This window comes from Gossypium raimondii, chromosome 10 (genome assembly GCF_025698545.1).
Source record: "Gossypium raimondii isolate GPD5lz chromosome 10, ASM2569854v1, whole genome shotgun sequence".
NCBI lineage: Eukaryota > Viridiplantae > Streptophyta > Magnoliopsida > Malvales > Malvaceae > Gossypium > Gossypium raimondii.
This window is the reverse complement of record NC_068574.1, coordinates 30,706,490-30,726,650: the sequence shown is the minus strand read 5'-3', so window position 1 is coordinate 30,726,650 and position 20,161 is coordinate 30,706,490. Positions and strand designations below refer to the sequence as shown.

The following is a 20,161-nucleotide window of genomic DNA, read 5'->3' as shown; positions in this document are numbered from 1 at the left end:
TAACTTCCCCGTTAGAACGTAATTAGCATAATAACTCAATAAACTGGGTGTATAATACCTTTAACGATAACCCAATTCACCCAAAAATCCTCAATACTCTTATCAATCCTTTATTCTTTACAACTCAACAAATTAATAGAACAATCATTACATAATACTCTAACGTCAACTTTGCACCCGACTTATGCGCCGAAAGTATTAATTGGACGGAAAGGATTGCGTCTCACATATTTCTCTCTTTCTACTCACTCGTATCTAGGACTCGCCAAAACTGGGTGTTACAAGATCCAACACATGTTAATGCAGAGCCAACAGAGCAAACATGTGAAGAGGATATTGAGTAGGTAGAACAAGTAGATCATGAAGAAACAACTAGTATAGAAGAGGTAGAAATTCCGACTTCCACTAGCCCTTTGAGCAACAATAAAGGATTCAATAAAATGATTATTTATCATTTGACATCCTCTATTGAATCAAATAATCAAGTGATAGCCAAGATGAGGGCTGAGATAAAGATCATTGAATAGATGACAGAGAGGTTGCAATGAGGAAGGATTGCAGAGCAAGTGATCCTTGCACAATTGTTCACTCAATTCAGTGATCTTCTACTCCTGATTAGATTGTATCATTTTAGTCCTCATATTCTTAAATATTTTTTTGCCTTGGCCCAGTCAAGAGAGTAAGGATCTTTAGCATTCTGATTCGCAAGTTTGTTTAACAAAAAGGGGGAATAGAGTATAAATTTGGGAGTAGATAGGGAAGCTACTTATGTTGAGAGTGTTTTGGTTGTTGTGCAGTGATTTCTTTATGGGAAGTATATGTTCTTTTTCTATTTTATGACATAGGTTACGTTTCCAAAAGATGTTGCTGAAGATGCTGAAAATGAATCAGACCTTGTTGTGGGGATAAATTTCTTTTCTTTTGAAATCTTATTCAATCCGATATGTATAATTTAGATAATACTTATTTACTAATATTGATATTTATTATGTTGTGGCATTGTTATACTGATATAGAACTATGACATTATGCTATGGCATATGTTTTCTTTGTTGTAATTTAACTTATCTGCTGTTTAATTAGTTATAATTTAGTATTTTGATTGTTGGTACGAATTCTAGACATAACATTGTTATTTAAAGTTACTTTAGTATGTACTTAGTTGAGCTTAGTAGAGTAAGGATTATGTTGAAGGGGAGCTAGTGATGATTGTGGTAGTTAGCTTCCTATATTGTTTGGTTTTGTTCAATAAAGTTTCCAAAGGGGGAGATTGTTGAGGCAAGATGAGCTGAGATTTGCTGAGTGGCACTCGGTAGTGCCAACTGCAAACCACCACTGAGGTGGTTAAATACTTTTCTTATTTGGTTTGACAATTTAATAAAGAAAATCTTTGGGTCTGTTAATGTGTTGTGTTATTGAGTATACTTTGGTTCATCTATGGATATCAATCATTGTCATTTGAATATTAGACTAGATTTGTGTGAATTGTAACACCCTATACCCAGCCTGGTCGTTGAGCTCAAGTAACATATCACATGCATTGTAGATTGTCTCGTTAGCAAGCAAAAAGCATTCACTTTAGCATATATTAGAATTTTAAGACACACCTATCTTGGTCATCATATAAGCATGCTAAACATATATAAAATAAACTTATAACAAGAATTAAGCATGCTTCTAAACCACTAAGAAAAAATTCTAAATAAATCACGTAGGTATCGGTACGTTTTAAAAAGTATCGATTTTATTACCCAGAGTATCGATACTCGTGGTATGGTATCGATACCAAATTGGGTTACTCACTTCCTGCATATTCAAAATATTAGGGAGGTATTGATTTAAAACTCGAATATCAATACATCTGCTTCAGGAAACAAAAACAAGGCATATTAAGGCATTTAGTCCATTCAAACTTGTATCAAATCAATATGCATATATTACTTTATCAACATTCGTTAAAACAACTATAATGGCAGTTCAAAACATCGTAAATATGTTCGATCAAGCAATCAATATACCAAGCTTGATATCCATAAATCCTAAGAGCAACAAAGTCATGTAAGTTTACAAAACATCATAGAATCAATCAACTAAAAGTATACCACATTGCCTTAATCCCACAGCTCAAAGAATAATAACAATATCATCTATACAAAAACTAAAGCCTAACTTGGATCACTTCCTTGGTATCCCCACACCGCTCACACCACAATGCTAACAGTTTGCAAAAGTATTAAAAGGAGTGGGTGAGCTTAATCAAGCTCAATGAATATTGAAACAACCACAATGTATACACAATATCAAAGGTTAAACTAGAGCATGCTACAACACATTCACAACCATATTCTAAACAAGTCACAATAACATATCCACGCTTCATTAAATCATAAAACTAGCATATACTCTCACGTATAAGTACACTCAACTCATATTCAAATAATTCATTTTACAATAATTCATCAAAACTAACAACATATACATGCTTTAATAACTCACAAGTCTAGCTGATATATTCATATGTATTCACAAGTTAAATGAAAATGACCCAAACCATAATTACATATGCAATTTACTATAAGAACGTACTAACATTTTCATGAATCTTAAATCAACTCATTTAGCATATTATTTACAAGTTTATGCATTCATCTCACATCGTATTATTGCAAAAAATAAGATTACATTTAAACGATAATTTGGCACTTGAGGCTATGAAACATAAAAGTGGGCTTTATCACCACACATTAGATAGACGATCTCCAACACACCAAATGACTCATAAAGTTGACCATATCCCAAAAGCGTAGCATTTAGCTAACACTCTCCAACACACTAACATATCCTATTAAATGAAGCTTGGCTCACATTCCCTTATCTCTCCAAACTGTCTCGGGGCCTCAATGCCCAAATCACAAAACACAAGGGTGAGTACTCACAATCCTATGGCATGCCAACTATAGCTAATTGTTTCAAGATATCACAAGGTCAAAATATTCACAATTAGACAATTTTAATTACTGATTTAATGCACATCATCTTTGTTCATATTCATCAATTTACATTACAAACTTGTACACAATGCATGCTTATTAAATTCACATTTAATTTCACTTTAAGTGCCACAATAATGCTCATTGAGTCATCACATATCCGACCACATATTTGTGCATTAAAATTAATAAATCATATATCACATACAAGTATTCATACATATTACCTGTCATAATAATATCACATTCCACAATTAAACACATATGTAATTACCGAAATTCTGCTCATTTTCACTGCATATTTGCATTATTAGCATATCATTATCACTGTCATTTGGCATGTGTATCATGCCCACAATGCAACGTAATTCACAATAGCCATCACATACATCTCATGTCACAATATCACATCATAATACTCAATCCACAATTATTCACATAATCATACATTTTGCCAAAATAAATCAAGGGGAATAGAAAGCTTACACTCGGAACTTAGTATCGGGGTCTAGATTATTCCTAAGCTCCTAATTAACATTATGAATTGTGTCTACTAACAGTGATTCCAAACACTCACCGATTACACTGTTGCCTAATTGCCGAAAGCTTAAACTAGCTTTTCCTTACCACACAATATACACAATCATTTACACCACGTTTGGTTCAATGGAATAGAATAGGATTGTAATGGAATAGAGTTGTAATGTAATATAGCTGTAATGGAATAAAGTTGTAATCAGTAATTCAATTATTTGGTTGGGTGGTCTGGAATAGAACTGTAATAGCATTCTTCTGTTTGGTTGAATGGAATAAAGGTTGTAATAACATACCAAAAAAGCTAAAATGACCAGAACACCCTTAACAAAATTTTGTTAAGTAGATGATTATTGTTATTGTTATTAAATTTTAATAGAATTATTATTAAATATGATTTAATAAAAATAAGAATAATATATAATTTAATAACATTTTTAATATAATTATATTTTTAATTTTATAAAAATATTATCTATACTAATTTACTTTTGGGGTACTAAAACATTTCTTTTCATTCTCAGATTCATAATAATTTCTCTTCTCTTACTCCATTCATTCTTCTTCAATCTTAACAATGTACAAAAACCTAGAAAATAAAAAACCCAAAATTAGCCTTCATCCGTTGACTTGCCTTCATCTTTGCCTCTTGCTAGTCATGAATTGATAATGATTATTCTCTTCTCAAGCTTAGTCTCACCCATTCACTCCTCTTTCTATCTCAACTATGTGCAAAAGCTCAAAAAATAAAAAATCCAAAGCCACACTTCATCTGTTGCCGTCATCATTATCCATTGCTGGCCATGAATACAGAACACCAACATTCATCCTCTCCCAGTCTCCCTCTTCTCTTCATTTGGAATATGAAATCTCACCTAAGACCTAAGGAGATAAAGAATCCTTCATTTTTCTCTATTTTTATGTGTTTTTAAGTTAACTCATCTGTTAGGGAGTTTTGATTGAGTTTTTTTATTTAAATTGTGGGTTTTAGATGATTTATTTTTTCATGGGTAATATGGAAAAAAATTCCCTCATTCGGAGCATTTGCAGAATAGCCATTCAGACATGAGTGTACTGAATAGCTATTATAGGACTTTGTTGTTTAGTCTCGTGTTAGGTAATTCTGCGGAATCACATTCAATCAACCAAACGTTTGAAGTATTGTTGAAAATTGAATATGCTTGGAATGGTTTAACTATTCAGGCAAACCAAACATATCGTTAGCAGCCAAAGACTTACCTAAACTAACCAAAAACACAAGCCTAAGATATTTCGACTAGCAAACTTGAAACTCAATTATCTTGGTCTATACTTAATCTTTTTACCTAAAACTGATTCCATTAATCTAATTATTCCCCTACGACTAAGTCTCAGCCTCTAAATTACATCAAACTACTCAATTTATGGTATCAAAATTTTTTGACATATCATGGCAATTTTCATGAAAATCCATTAAACTAAAGAAATCTCTAACAAAACTTTAAACTCAATTTAGAAACCTTCTATTCACATAAAAACTAATTGAAAAATACTTTGAAACCACATTTTTATTCAAAATTCTGAAATCCACCATTAATGACTCAATTTCCGGCTTTTATTCAAAATATGCGATTTAATGGGTAAAAACTCAGTTTAAAAGACCAGATAATATCTAAAAGTAATAGAAAAATAAATCGTTACTTTAATTGACAAAGAACTGAGCGTTTGATCGAAAATCTAGAAAACCTAAAAGTTAAGCAATGGAGAAATCTAGGTGCTTTTGATGGTTTTTATGGATTTCTAAAGAGGTTTAATGTTATGAGGATGAAAGAGAAATCAAAGGAATGAATGTTAAGCAACCAAGCAACTTAATTTAGCAACATGTTTCTTCAAACTTGCATGCTATCAATATTTAAAAAAAAAAAAAAGAAAACTAAAATTGATTTATATTATCAAGTGGAGAGCTTAACAACATCAAAGTCGACCTCAAATACGAAGGGATATTTGACACAAATGATTATCATAATGCCCCCGAAATTAGAGTATTTTATTACCATAACTTACTAAATTATGCATTTTAAACTGTGTAGAAACAAATGTTGCTGGTAACTGTTGGTGGAAAGATACATTTTCATTTTTATATTTTAAATGAGTGGATCCAAAAATCATTAGTAGACCCACGAGAACTCGCGAGACAGTGCAGTGATAAAAAAAGGTATGTTTAAACCAAAACCAAAAGTTGGAGATAAAAAGTTTTACTACCAAACAAAAGTTGTTCTGCAATATAATATTCAATCCCCTCCCTACAAATCTTTGGGCACTTCCACGATTTCTCTTTTAATTTTTTTTTTTCCTCCTTAGTTAAACAAGGTGCTCTGTCAAACTCCAAATCTGCTTCGCCGAAGATATTATTGGTCATCTGGGCAGTTTAATTGACCCTCGGTTGTTTTCCTTAATCACTTGATTATCTTTTTGTCTTATTTTATTCCCATCAACTTATGATTGATACACTGGCACTGAAACAAATTCAAAGATAAGGTTCATTATTTATTCTTTTAGCCATGATTTTTTCTTACAATATTACTTTCTTTCCACTTGATTGCTGCTAAGGCTAGCAACCTACTTGTTAATCACCATGGACGGACCAAGATTATATTAGCCCTTAACCTTTTATTCTATTCTTATATTTTAATGTGTTGTGGAGCTTGATGCCCCAAAGAAAGCCATTAATAAAGATAGTACAACCAAGGTACTACAGAATTTGAGCAATTCCTTTTAACAAAAGAGCTACTTTTGGAACATATGTGCTGAAATTTCAACTTTTTAAAAGAAAATCATATTTGTTTTCAGCTTCCATAAGGCATATGCGTGCCCCAGAATATAATCAAATTTCATTCTTTTTCCGTCAATGCCAAGCCCACCATTAAGATCTCAATGGACAAAACTGTTCTGCTCATATAGCAATAGCGGGGGAAAAAAAAAAAAGACAACAAAAGTTCTGTTTACATTGACAGACAAGATAAGGTTTTTATCTGCACGCAAAAGCATGGGTTGGCATGCAAAATCAATACCAGGAGAAGTCTTTCTTCCAATTGACTTCATCACTGCTAAAGTAGAACCCATCCTCTTTAACCAGCCAAGAACATTTGTTAAGAGGAGCACACCGTTGACTATCTCTAGGAACCTTAAAGGCATCAAAACTCCTCCTCTTGGCATCCCATTTCATTGTACACAAGTAATGAGAATTACCCCAGATATTGGTCTTGAGCCTCCATCCAAAATCGTCACCTTCCTGCAGGGCACGGCCCCCCATATCTCCATCCTGCTGTGATATGCACCAGATCACTAAAGGCAGCGATGAGTTGTTGGAGAAGCCATTGATAACACGAACTTCAAACTCCATCCCGAACAAGTGTGCTGGTTGATACACACACATGAAGATGATACCCAAAGCAACAAAAAACATTAGCAGAAAGCGTGTTGAAATCTTCATGTTTGCCAAATAATGATGCTGAACCCTCTTCTTCAACGACAGCCACCTCAATTCCAAGACAATAAGAGCTTTCACTGGAATCCCCATTAATACTAGCATGCCTATATAGGCAAACTTTTATTCCCTTACCAAGTTACCAACTTAAGATGCCTTTCTATGGCAAGTCCTACAACTATATATAATATTTCCCCGCACATAATCAGGTAACCTTGGATTTATAGCCTTCTATGACCTTGGTGGATAACCTTTCCATTCTACTCAACACTTTCGAAAAAAAATTTTAATTAATGTGCCTTATTTTGATTTTTTTTAAAATTTTAATCATAATCGAACTAAATATTATATTTAACTAAACCAATTAGAACATGAATTTTTATAGAAAAAAATTGAAGGATTACGTTATTATTTATTAAATTAAAATAATTTTATATCTTATTTTATGTAGGTTTTCACCAATTTTAAAACAAAATATTTTTCTTAGTATTAAAAATTAAATAAAATAAACTATTTATTAAATAAAACTGAAAATTGACTTACAAAACTCTTACTTTGGTAGTAAAATAAAATCAAAATCAATATACTTAATTATTATTAAAGCCAAAATCGAATGAAAGCATTAAATCGATTTTCCAGTTTTTTTTTTCACAACCCTTCTTGCCATATGGGTAAATTAAAAAAAAAAATGTGTGAAGACAGAAAGCCAGGTGCGAGTTGTCGCATCAGCACATCACCAACACTCCAAGAGGACCACACCACATTCCAATGTGATTAGTTTTCTAGATTTTCTCTTACAGTACTGTCTCCGAAAACTTTGCAAAAAATATATTCTTCACCTTTTTATGTGTTGTCCTTATTTTTTCCATTACACACCTTGTTTACAACTGGGTTGTCTCTACAGATGAAATAGTTAAATTTTTGAGTAATGGTTAAAAATTTTGTTTCCCACCTAAATGACATAAATTCTATTTCTGTATTTTTTCATTGCACTCAATATTGTAATGATAAAATAATATAATGAAAATTACAAAAGCAATTATAAGATGAAGGGGTTACAACACGACTATTTTGAACTGATTTTAAATTTTAATTCCAAAATGAAAATTATTACAATCTATTTGAAGTTATAAAATTTTATAAAATTCTAGAAAAAAACTAGATTAAATAATTCATTTCAATTTAACTTGAATTAGTTTCAACTTTTAATAAATTTAATCAAAGACAATTTGAGTTCACTTATCATGAATGTTAAACTTGTTTGTACAAGTCTTAATAGTTAGTTGCAATTGGGGTGAATTGTTGAGACTAGTTATACTATTTTGTTTGCATCTTTTGATTATTTTTTGTCCAACTATTTAAGGAAGCTTGTGCAACCAATTTCGTGCTGTACTTCATGAAGAATTTTTGTTAAGCATGAAAACTTGAAGAAGAGTACTATGGTTTAATTGAGGAATATATCTATTTTATCTCATTCCATAATATGAGGTCTAATTGGGCCAAAATTATAGAGATTTATTATGATCAAACTAATTTGGTTTACAAATGTCTACATATTGAAGACTAAACTTGCGGCTTTCATAATGCAATTAAGATAGCTCAATTTGTTCATAAGACAAATATTTGTCAACGAATTTTTGTTGTAATCAAACTATTGTATCATTTTAGACTAAGCTTCCATAGAGGGAAGTCTTAGTGGGAAAGTTCTTCCATTATAGTTTTATGGGAGTGAGATTGCAATGATCGCAAGTGAGGTTGAGCTTAAATGATCTTTTCTACTAAATAAATTATAATGGATTACTCTCTAGCAAGGCTTTGCATATGTAGGATTGGAACTGAATTGTGTAACCAATCAATTGTGTTAGTTGCTTACTTTTCTAGTTTTAAGTTGTTTCTAGTTTCACGGGGCTAGACCTTTCGTCTCGCGATCCATGCGGCCTTAAGCGATCCGTTCTTCCAAACTCGCCTAAGTCAGCCTTTACTCAAGTGAGGATTCCTTAAAAACTCCTCCAAGGTACCAAGTTGAAGAGCGGAAGCGATTTATACCAAAAGAAGCTACAAAGAACAACAGAAAGAGCGCACACAAAGTGTTTGAGTAAATGCTCTCAATTCTCTTATTCACAAAGAATAATGAAACAATGAATGGGGTGAGTACAAATGAGGGGGAGGTTCTCTATTTATAGTTGAGCTCCCCCAAAACCGACGGTCAAGATACATTTACATCGACGGACGAGATTAACCGTATCCCTTTATTTTAGGGACTTACAAGATATGCCATATCAAATCTAATCTAATCTTTAAAAGATATAATTCCCTCAATCTTCTAAGATTAGTTACCAAATTAGCCTAAGTTGTCATATCTTCATTATTGGGCCAACCAGGCTTCAATCTGACAGGTTTTTCCAACAGTTCTTTGAACCGGGCCAATTCTCGTGGGATAAATGATCCCCATCTGAACAATAGACCTCCATTGGATGCATTTGGTGCGATGGTCACGGGCTTTGAACTGCGGCCCATGACACTAGTAGTTGCAACTCATGTAACAACTTAAGAAGGAACTCAACACTTTCAATTGGTATTAATGCTAAACATCCAATACATTTGGTGAAAATCCTATTGTTGAATTGATGTGTCATAGAAGGAAGCTCAATCTCCCGGTCACCTATTATTTATTGTTCAAACCATGCCTACTAAAAGGCACGCATTAGAGTGTTTATGAAGTTGATTGATGAGAAAGTGTTTTATCATGTTAGGAACCACATACTAAAGAAACTAATGGAGTTTGAAACATTAAACTTGAAACCAACTGGCTAGCAAATGAAGACAAAGCAACTAATTTCAACTCAAAGGCCTTGAATGATATCTTTAATGATGTAAATCTTTAGGAATCCAGGGGCACCTCCAAGTGTGTTTCTACTCATGAAGCTTAGACCACACTTGAAATAGCACATGAAGGCGCACCACTTTTGTGAAGTAGTCTAAAATTTAGATGTTAATAACCATTTTTGAAAATTTAATAATGTTAGAAGAAGAAAATCTTTTATATTTTTATGCTAAGTTGTTTGACATTTCTAACCAAATTTTTCCTTGGAGTGAAGTATTTTAATGCAAATTTGGTTCGCAAAGTCTCAAGATTGGTCCTAAAAAGATTCTCCATCAAAGTGTCAACCATTGAGGAAGCTGAGGACATCAACATTTTAAGGATAAATGAGCCTATTAGTATCTTTAAACATTTGAAATGATCTTGGAAGAAGCCAAAAGGAACATGGTGGAATTAGAGAAAAACATTGCTCTACAAGTTGCTTCTTTAATTGTAATTAATTTTAGAACTTATATTAAAGATTTATAAGAACAGTTGGCTCCTAAAAAAAACTTCATCAAAGTCATCCATAAGTACAATGATGTTGGTTAATCTACAAAGGCGAGTGGAAGTAACGATGTTATGAAAAAACATAAAAATGAGAAGAAAAAAGTTTAATGTCACAAACAGAAATGCTATGGGTATAATAGGTTGAATGCCCTAATACTATTATAAGTTTGAAGTATTCTAGTGTTACGTCAAGTGATTCTAAAAGTAGAGATACTGATGAAGAAGATAATATCAACAACCATGTTACTTTTACTTCACAATTATTGACAGAAGTGGCAACTGATTCAAACAACTGTAGTTAAAATGATGTAAAATTAGTAGAAGACTTTATAGAGGCATATAAAATCATGTTTGACAAGTGGGGTCAAGTCTGTAAGATTAATGTAAAGGTAACTAATGAGAATTTCATGCTTAAATAGGAAAATTATACGATGTTTAAGAATTTTTAAGAGATGGACCCTCTAATGATTGAAAAATAAACCAAACTTAGTGGTGATATAATGAGTTAGTTGTAGCTCAATCTATTATGAGAAATATAAGATCTAGAAGCAATAAGTTGGGTGAGATTCTTGCTAATGATAGTTAGGAACCAAGAAATAAAGGGGTTGGATATGTTAACAATGAGAAGAAAACTTAATATGTTAAAGTAAAAGAATGCTTAAAGAAATCAAAAATTTCCATGAAAGGAGCTCTAGTCCATTGTGGAAAGAAGATTTAGAGGCACAAAGCTAGACCAATTTTTCACTATTGTGGAATTGTATGTCATGTTAGTCCTAGATGCCATAATGTTTTGAAAGATTTTTAGAGAAGACATCTAGTTTTATCTCTATTTTTTAGACTACAACTTCCAAAAGATGTAGCCAAAAGCAAGAATGGAAGAAAAATGAATATTCATCCCATTGAATGAAGGAGAAGAAAGAGAAAAAGGCTTTCTTCCATTGCTTTAGTATTGTTGATCACATCAAACCACATTATTACAATATGTTAGATGATTTGAGATAGAGAACTATCACAACAAGATTTCTACTCAACCAAGAATAACTAAGAGATACAACCATAAATAGATAATGGTGAGAAAAAGATCAATCACATTTCAAGCATGAAGATTAATGAAAAATTAATGCTAGAGTGAAACATGAGGTTACGCTAAATGTAGATCATATTGAAGATATGCTAATAACCATAATTACTCGATCAAGGTTTCATGGAAAATATCATTTTGTTTTGTGAATTACAACTTTTATTTATATAATTATTGTAGAGTTATAATTTCATTGCACCTATTGTTGGAATATCTTATTGAGGAGGATTGTATTGATGTTGATACTGATAGGGGTAAATTGATATAGGTAATTACAATCTTCCCATGTATTTTGTAGCTTATTTTCAAGAAAAATCGAGTCATTTTAGTGATAAATTGTCTTCTATGTTGTTTGTAAGTATGGTTGCATTTTTTGTGTTTGTTTTTAGTAATTTTGATGTTAACTTAGTGCTCCATTGATAAATGGTACTTACGGGAGTGAGTTTGAATGTATAGGTGAGTTAAAGGCCATCTTGCATAAGGTTTAGAGGTAATGACAAAATAGAGAGTCATGCCATAATGTAAGAGGTTGTTTGAAGATTACATGTGGAGACTAAAATGGAGGTCGCGATGTTGGAAGCCCAGAGATCATTACCTTACTCATTGTTTGAGTCTGAAGGAATTAAGAGCTCAACACAACTTTGGGACATTGCCAAGATAAGGGTGTGACATTGAATAATCAAGACTTGGAGGCATTTCAGAGAGTGGCATCGCAACATAAAACTGATGAAACTCATGTTGTCTCTTCCTTAAGTCACAACATGGAAAACCTAAAGTTGGAACGTCAACACCCTACACCCTACTTGGGAGAACACCTTTCATCAAGTCCAAACGCTACGAAAATAGAGGTCATGATTTCACGTACCAAATTTGTTGACTTTGATGGTAACTTAAAGGCATGTTAAGAGAACTGGGCCTCTTAGCTTTTGAAAAGCTACATTTTAAGATAGGGCAAAGAGGTTTTTTAAATCATTCATAAATAAAGGCCTATTGTATCAGAACTAAAAAATATGTAAAGAGGGATAAAAATTAGAGAAAGGATTTAAGAGAAATTGTAAAGTGTTTTTAAGATTACTTGCTAGAAACTTTGATCTCTTTGATAGTTTGTTATTCTCTTTCTTTTTATGGAAATGCACTATGGATGTCAATGCAAACTCTAACTCCAAATTTGGAACTTCCTCCGTGGCTGAGCATTTTTAACCTTGTTCTTTATTAGTTTATATTGATCAACTATTTAAAATAGCTGTTTGTATTGAATTGATCATGTTGTTCTAAATTCTTTTGATGGTTGATTGTGATGCTAGTTGTTGCTTGAGATTAATATGTATGTTCCTGGTTAATTTATTTTTATTGTACTAATTGCTTTGTAAACTAAAATTGACAACTCTAGTTGAAGATTTAGATAAGTGAAACCAAGAGGAGATTCTATCATGTATATTTTGACAAAATTATGCCAAATAGAAAGATTGAGAAATAAGCTATGAACTAGGTAAGATCGAAAGGAGATCATAGTGGTAGTTATTAAGTTAGGATGAGGTTGAGACAAAATTTCTAGATAGGAGAGACAATTGGTGTAAACAAACAATAGGTATCTTTTATCAAATCCCTACGGAAGAATGATCTTTGGAATACTTTAGTGTTTCATTGTAAATTACTATATTAAAATTTGACACCGTCTTACTTTCAATTTTTCGTGCTTAAAGTGTTGAATATATTTGTGTTTTGTGAGTAAGTGTATATGGGCGAGTTAGCTACTGAGGGGGAGTTTTTCTTTTACAAGCTTGCTACTTTTAGTTTTATTGATGATGCTTGCTAATGCTTATTATTATTAAAAATTCGAATTATGAAGATATTCATTCAATTGTAATCGCATATGTGACACGTGCACAACAAAATATTATTTTTAAGCATTTTTTAAGAACACAACTAAAGTGTTTTGATATCATGCTAGTATTAAAGTTATTCAACCTAAGTCTTTTTGAATTTTTGTCAAAAAAAGAAGAATAAATCAAGAGAGGAAGCTACAGAATAAGTCAGGGGAAGCTTTTGTAAGAAGCTAGCTCTATTTATTTTATTTTATTTTTTTGCCTTTTAAAGACTTTGTTATTTCGATTGGCTTCTTAGATATTTGGTTTTTGTAACGTCCTCAAATTTCGATGTTGGTAATGGTACTATTATGAAGTTTAAACGGTAAATCTCTAGGGATATCGATTATATTTTTATCTCAAGTGTAACTTATATTTCATTAAAGGGGTTAAATTGAACTTGAGAAAGATCATTAGATTATAAGGATTAAAGTATGAAGGGTTAAATGTAAAATTATACATTTGCTATAATAGAATTATTGAGGGCCTAAAAGAGAATTAAACCATCGCTAAGGAAAAGACCGACATTTCCTTATCTTAATTAGTAATAATGATTGAAGGATGGTTTAGTAAACATTTCACAAGTTAATATATTAATAATATAAAATATGGGAAAATATATAAATAGATAGGTTAATTGGATCATCACTAAGTAAGTGAGAACAAATTATGGCCCTTGGATTAAGTGAGTGGAAATTCATAGATAGAAATGAGGAAGAGTGAATACCATTCTTTTATGTCCTTCCACCTCTTACATTTGACTAAGAAAAGAAAGTAGAAAGAAGCTTGCCAAACCCTTAGTAGAAGGAAACTTGTCAAACCCTTTCATCCATAAACCAATTCTTTAAGATTTCACAAAAAAAAAATTAGTAAAATTTCACCATATAGCTTACTAAGTGATAATTATCCATTAGAAGAACTGTTAAATTGAAAAAAAAAAGGGTGAATGAGAAGCTAGGTTGTTGAACGTTGAAGTGTTAAGTGGAATAGATGAGAGAATAGTTTTTAAGTTTTAGTTCATATTTAAAGTTGTGTACTTAGAGTTGTATTATATGTTATCTACTTTGAAATTATGGTTGATTGTGTTATTATATGTGTTTTGTGAATAGAAAAGGATTGAGAAAGGTGGTGGAAGCAAGGGTGTATAGAAAGCCCTTGATTGAGAAAAAAAAGAGGACTTAGTCTTCTTTTGATAACTTGGAGTATTGTAAGTTCTCTCATATTCCAACTTATCATATGGTTGTTGTACTTTTATTGTTGTGAAAGTTTCAAATGGTTAAAATAAGTTGTTAAGTAACGGTAAGATGGTAAAATACTTAAACAATGGCTAATAAATTGAATATGCAAGATTAATGGAGTGACAATTAAGGTGTGGAGTAACTAATAGAATAAGAAAATAATTAACGTAATGAATCTAGCATATTATGTGAATAAGTGTGATTTATATTTTTTATATGTTAATTGTTATGGTTTAATAATGTGTTAAGTATTTTGTGTTTAAGAGGTAAGTCCAATGTAAGTTAGTATCATTAGCAACTATCTTATACTATAATGTCAAATGAATTGGCATGTACATGAGGAAAAATATATATGACTTTAGAATGAGTATAAGGATGAACTAATGAATTGTTTGAATTATGCTTATTGACATGTTATGTTCGGGTTGGGAAATGAAATAGTATGTGTTAAATGAATCGATATGATCTTATGCGTATTATGAAGTATAAACTAGGGATTCAATGAAAGATTACTTGATTAAATGGCTAAAGAAATGATATATGTATAGGATGAATGGGAGAGTATATGCATTGAACGAAATGAGAAAGTGGACATATGCTTATAATGTGAAATGAAATGAGAAATATTACTAATGCCCTAGTAAACTTGGTGAGAATTTAGAAAGATATAGTTAGCATGCCAATAGGAATCAATTGTAGTATTGCATATAATTATGTATGTGATATGAGTTAGTATAAGATATAAATTGGTATGGGATCAATTTTTGCACTATATTTACTATTGGTGTAATAGGGGATTTATTTGATTCATTATATACTATCGATGTAATGGATGGACCATTTATGAGCTAATTGTGTAATGGTTACATAATTCTATGTATCCAGTTCCTCATTATGCTTATGTTTACTAGGGATTGTGAATGTGATTATAATGTAAGTGTTATTAATGTAACACATCTACTCGACTCGAATCACTGGATCCAAATACCAGATGTTACCACACATAAACACTTAGCAAAAATTTTACAACTGGTGTAAAAGTATTTTAAATCTTACTTCTTATTTCATTTTGTATTGTTCTTAAAAATAAAATAGGATGTTTAATAATACATTAGATTTTCAAAATCAGTACATGATGTTACAATTTAAAACTTTTTTAAAGATGGTCTTCTCATGGCATAGTGTACTAAGCGCTATATTCCTAAGGTGCCCTTTTTATGCATAATATCGCAACTCAAACTGCAACTTGGGCGCATTCCTAGCTTGGTCCCTCCCAACGTACCAACACTTTAATCAAAACTTGCATTAAAACAGGTGTTTGTAAGTTCAAACGAACTTAGCGAATTTTAACCTAGATTACCTTGGTGTATCTATGGTTGGATTCCTCAACTTGAAGATTCTAGATTTCTTTCTCATCTTTCGACAGAAACTTTTTCTAATGTCGGGCACATACATATACGCCAATCTTCACACTTGACCATCCTACACACAGATCACACATTAGGTATAATTTAGATTTCACCACTCAATGCGGATATCATATTCTTCTTGGAAAACAGTTTCAATCCTTAGAAAGATATTTATACAAAATCTACTTGCAATGGATTCTCACATAGACAGATGTTGAATACTTCTCTCAGACGATACGCACAGATGTTACTTTTAGCGGATTCTTATAATAGTTGATCTTTTAATATGAACTTTATACGAATCCTACTTTTGGCGAACTATCATGCTGAACTTGGTAGTTATCAAGATACCAATCAGATCTTAATTCAACCCAGGCCACAACTTATTCTAATGGATGATATATTCTAAGTCATCCCGGACAACCTTATTTCATATCATGAGAATGCTCTAGTTTGACAGACAACTTATACTTTAGATTACCCTTTTCTATATATAGCGTGAAACACTCAGATTTGATGAATATCATAGGATTTAGATAACTTCCTTACATAGCGTAAACAAACTCAAATCTGACGAACACTTAAACCACCCATATCTACCATTACACCAAGTTCTCTGTACTGGTGAGTTACTATGGCAGATTCTCTCTTTAGAAACACTTATGGAAAATATTTTTAGGAAATGACCTCAAGGCATACTAAGTTATGCCACAAGACTATCCAAACAGATATATCTTAAAAATTATCAAATCTTACCATAGCATTAGCTAGCAATGAGTCTCAAAGCTTACACAAATCACGCCACATACGCGGTTGACCAAATTTCACCACAAGGGCGTTACAGAATACTCCACATAGGCATCACATAATACGCCACAAATGCTTTACAGAACATTACGTGTTTACTGTCCCTGCGAATTATCTTAGATGGTGCCATAGGTTTCTCCCACATAGTCATGTACATATTTTCATGTCGTGATTTGCCAGTCCAATTTACATCTTACCAGAGTCAAAACCATGAGTATTTTCATTATCATATGATGTCATGAGTCTCTACCACATGGTCATACACATATCTACATGTCGTGACTTGTCAGTCCAGTTAGTAATGTACCTTCCCTACTGGAGGCATCACAAATGGTTGGTTTACTCATTTAACATAGGACACACTTACCTAGAATCATTACACACTCCTAAAAAGTTCAAATTCTTCCATTCTTGATTTAACATGCGTACATACCACACATTATCTTATTAACACAGCAACTCATATGTCTCATTTGTAAACATGCAGAACCCTTACAATGCTTCACATGCACATGCATTCATTAATTTTTTGAGACGATACCAGCATACGAATAACCATTGTAAATTTAACATCTATGAGTTAGGTTAAAGGTTTACCTTAAACTCACATTTACTATAGCTCAGAGTTCCAAATCCGATCATCCTTCCCGAACTAGAAGCAACAACTACTTAAAAGAACATGGGATTACCATTAAAAATTTGTTTACAGACAATTTACCAATATACCAATTACATACAACCCCTATGTAGGGCCTCCTATTCACTCCCTACTATATTTATGTCTTTTAACATCCTTACTATTTCGAAATCATAATAGAGCTACCAGACTTAACAGGAGGTTGAAACATCCACCAATTACCCCAAAAACCTTAGCTTCCAGTTTAACAAAGAATAAAAGAATATTTAGGTTTAAAAAGAAGAACTGGAGTGTGGAACAGAAGAAAGAAAAACCATCTGAATGATCTCTTCTTACCATATATATATACTCAGTTCCTTTTAGTGGATCTTGACAAGTGTTGAATGTATACAAAAATTGTCATTTTCATGCCCTACAAGAACTGAGAAAAATATAAAAGAGAATCTAATGCGAATATTATTTGACCAGGCAATCCATTCAGTTTACTTTCAACCAATCACGTTACAAAACCCACTTTGCACATCGTTTGAGAAAATCGGTGTACCATACCTTTGGCGGCAACTCTCATAAGGCGTGCTTATAAATATAATTAAGTCTTCTACGGTTTCCTTATACACTTGATAGGTTCTCAATATACAGAACTCTTGGGTGTATCTCTTCCTAGGCGCATACTCTCATAGGCGCACTCTTTCTCTTCTAAGAAACATCACGAGATGAAAACCTTAGATTTTACGTGGGCGAATACATTATGCGCTAGGATTTAACTTGCCAAAATTCTGAAAAGTGGTAGACTATACTACAATAGCACGCCAAACAGGTAACCTCCACATCTATTCACCTTCTACTCGGATCCGCCAAATTTGGGGTGTGACAGTTGAAATCCATAATTGAATTTGTAAATTACACAAATGTACTATAAGTCATGTATGCAAAATGAATTGTAACTTGAGCTAGGAAATGGTGGATATGATATTGACTAAGATTTTGTTATAAGGCTTAACTCATTATCATAATCGTAATGAAAATGGTAAGACAGAAAGGTTACAAAATAAGGATTATGTTAATATTTGTAAAATGAATATGTTTAATTATCTCTATGTTCTATAAGGGTAAGAATTGATAATGTACCGAACATGTATACAAGTATAGCCTAATGTTTAATTACTTGTATTGTGACTTCTTCGTAAATATATAACAACACTTTGCATGAATTGAATTAGAAATGGTAAGAGAAAGAATAATTTGAAAAGGTATGCTAAAGTATTGTATAATCTTGATTTGGTAAGTTAAAGTGATTGGTATGGTATATTGGAGTATGGTTTAAATGTATAAGTGTATGGATAATAGAATAACACGAATGTGGTTCTTATTAATGGTATTTTAAGTATGAAATTGGCTTGATATTGGTCGAGAATGTTTAAAGTGTGAAAAGATGCAGGTTTGTAATATTTTGGGATGATTTTTAAACTAACCTACATCTAGGTAACTATACCTAGCTTAGGGGTAATACCCCTAGGTACCAATACCCTAGGTACCAATACCTCACCCTAAGTTTGAACCATATTCCAGAATGTGATGAAATTGAAGTCGATTAATCTAAGAATATGTTTAAATGATAGATCATTTCATTGAACTTAAAACATGAGCCATATTCTAGTAGGTAATGTTTGATCAAATGCACAAAGAAAAGAATTTTGAGATAATAGTATAATGATTAAGTGATTTCTTAAAAGATTAATAGATAAACTATACATTGGTATGTTTGAACCATGATGTTTTGAACTAATATTGTGTTTGATATAATGAGTTTGAGTCAAAGTAGGGAACCTTGTAATTGAGTTTGTAAATGAATGAAATGTTGAAATGTCATAGTAAGCAAAGTACAACAAAATTGAATGAACGATTGATAAATGTGTAATTGGTGTGAGAATAAGAAATGTGTGAAAGTATATGATTATATATATTTACTCAACAATTTAAAATTTATTATTAAAAAGATAAGAAACCAGCCTAAAACAACCAACATAGGGCAAGAAACATGAAAAACAAGCATAAACCTATAAAAAACCTCTTTAAATCAAGGAGAACACCCATTAATAAGACACCAAGCACAGACTTGGCTAAAACACTAGACAATTGACATAACCAAAAAACCAACATAGTAGAAAAATCTTCACAGTAAGAACAAAAACAACTTACCACCACACTTTGAACATAGAAGGTTGATATATATCATTTTTTGTGACTAGATTAGCCATACCATTTTTTCCCTACACCGATAAAAAAAACCTCCTTAATGGCAGAAATACAACAATCAATATGATTAAAAGCTTTACACAAATCCCATGGTTGATTAATTTCTCCCATATCCAAGAAATCATCATTGTAGAATCTAACTCCAAAAGGAGCTTAGCACATCCAATAATGCCACACTCCAAGAAGAAATTCCAAGGAAACATAATAAAGAATATCTTTAGTGTTGCAATATTCTATTTGGGAAGAGGACCCAATAAAAGTTCGTATAAAATACCTTCTTCATTATTAAGTATCCCTCCACAACCTACTAGTTTAGGCACGCCTAAAGCATCAAAATTACATTTTACTAAGCTTGACTCTGAAGGCTATCATTGTGTCAATCTTCTTCTCTCCCTCATCAACTTATCCACAAATAGTCAACAAGATTGACCCATAAAGATGTCTTAAGACCATGAACATCCTCCCATGAGAATCTAACCTAATAAAAGGCCAAAGCTTGACCAGAAAT

The 20,161-nt window shown here is 32.0% G+C and overlaps 1 protein-coding gene across 1 annotated transcript; it reads right to left on the bottom strand.

Moving 5' to 3' along the window:
• Positions 1–6,318: 6,318 nt before the first annotated feature.
• Positions 6,319–7,153, bottom strand: LOC105775906 (hypothetical protein). Its single transcript, XM_012598400.2, has one exon. The coding sequence runs from the start codon at positions 7,093–7,095 to the stop codon at positions 6,568–6,570; it is 528 nt and encodes a 175-aa protein (XP_012453854.1). The 5' UTR covers positions 7,096–7,153; the 3' UTR covers positions 6,319–6,567.
• Between the last annotated feature and the right edge of the window lie 13,008 nt (positions 7,154–20,161).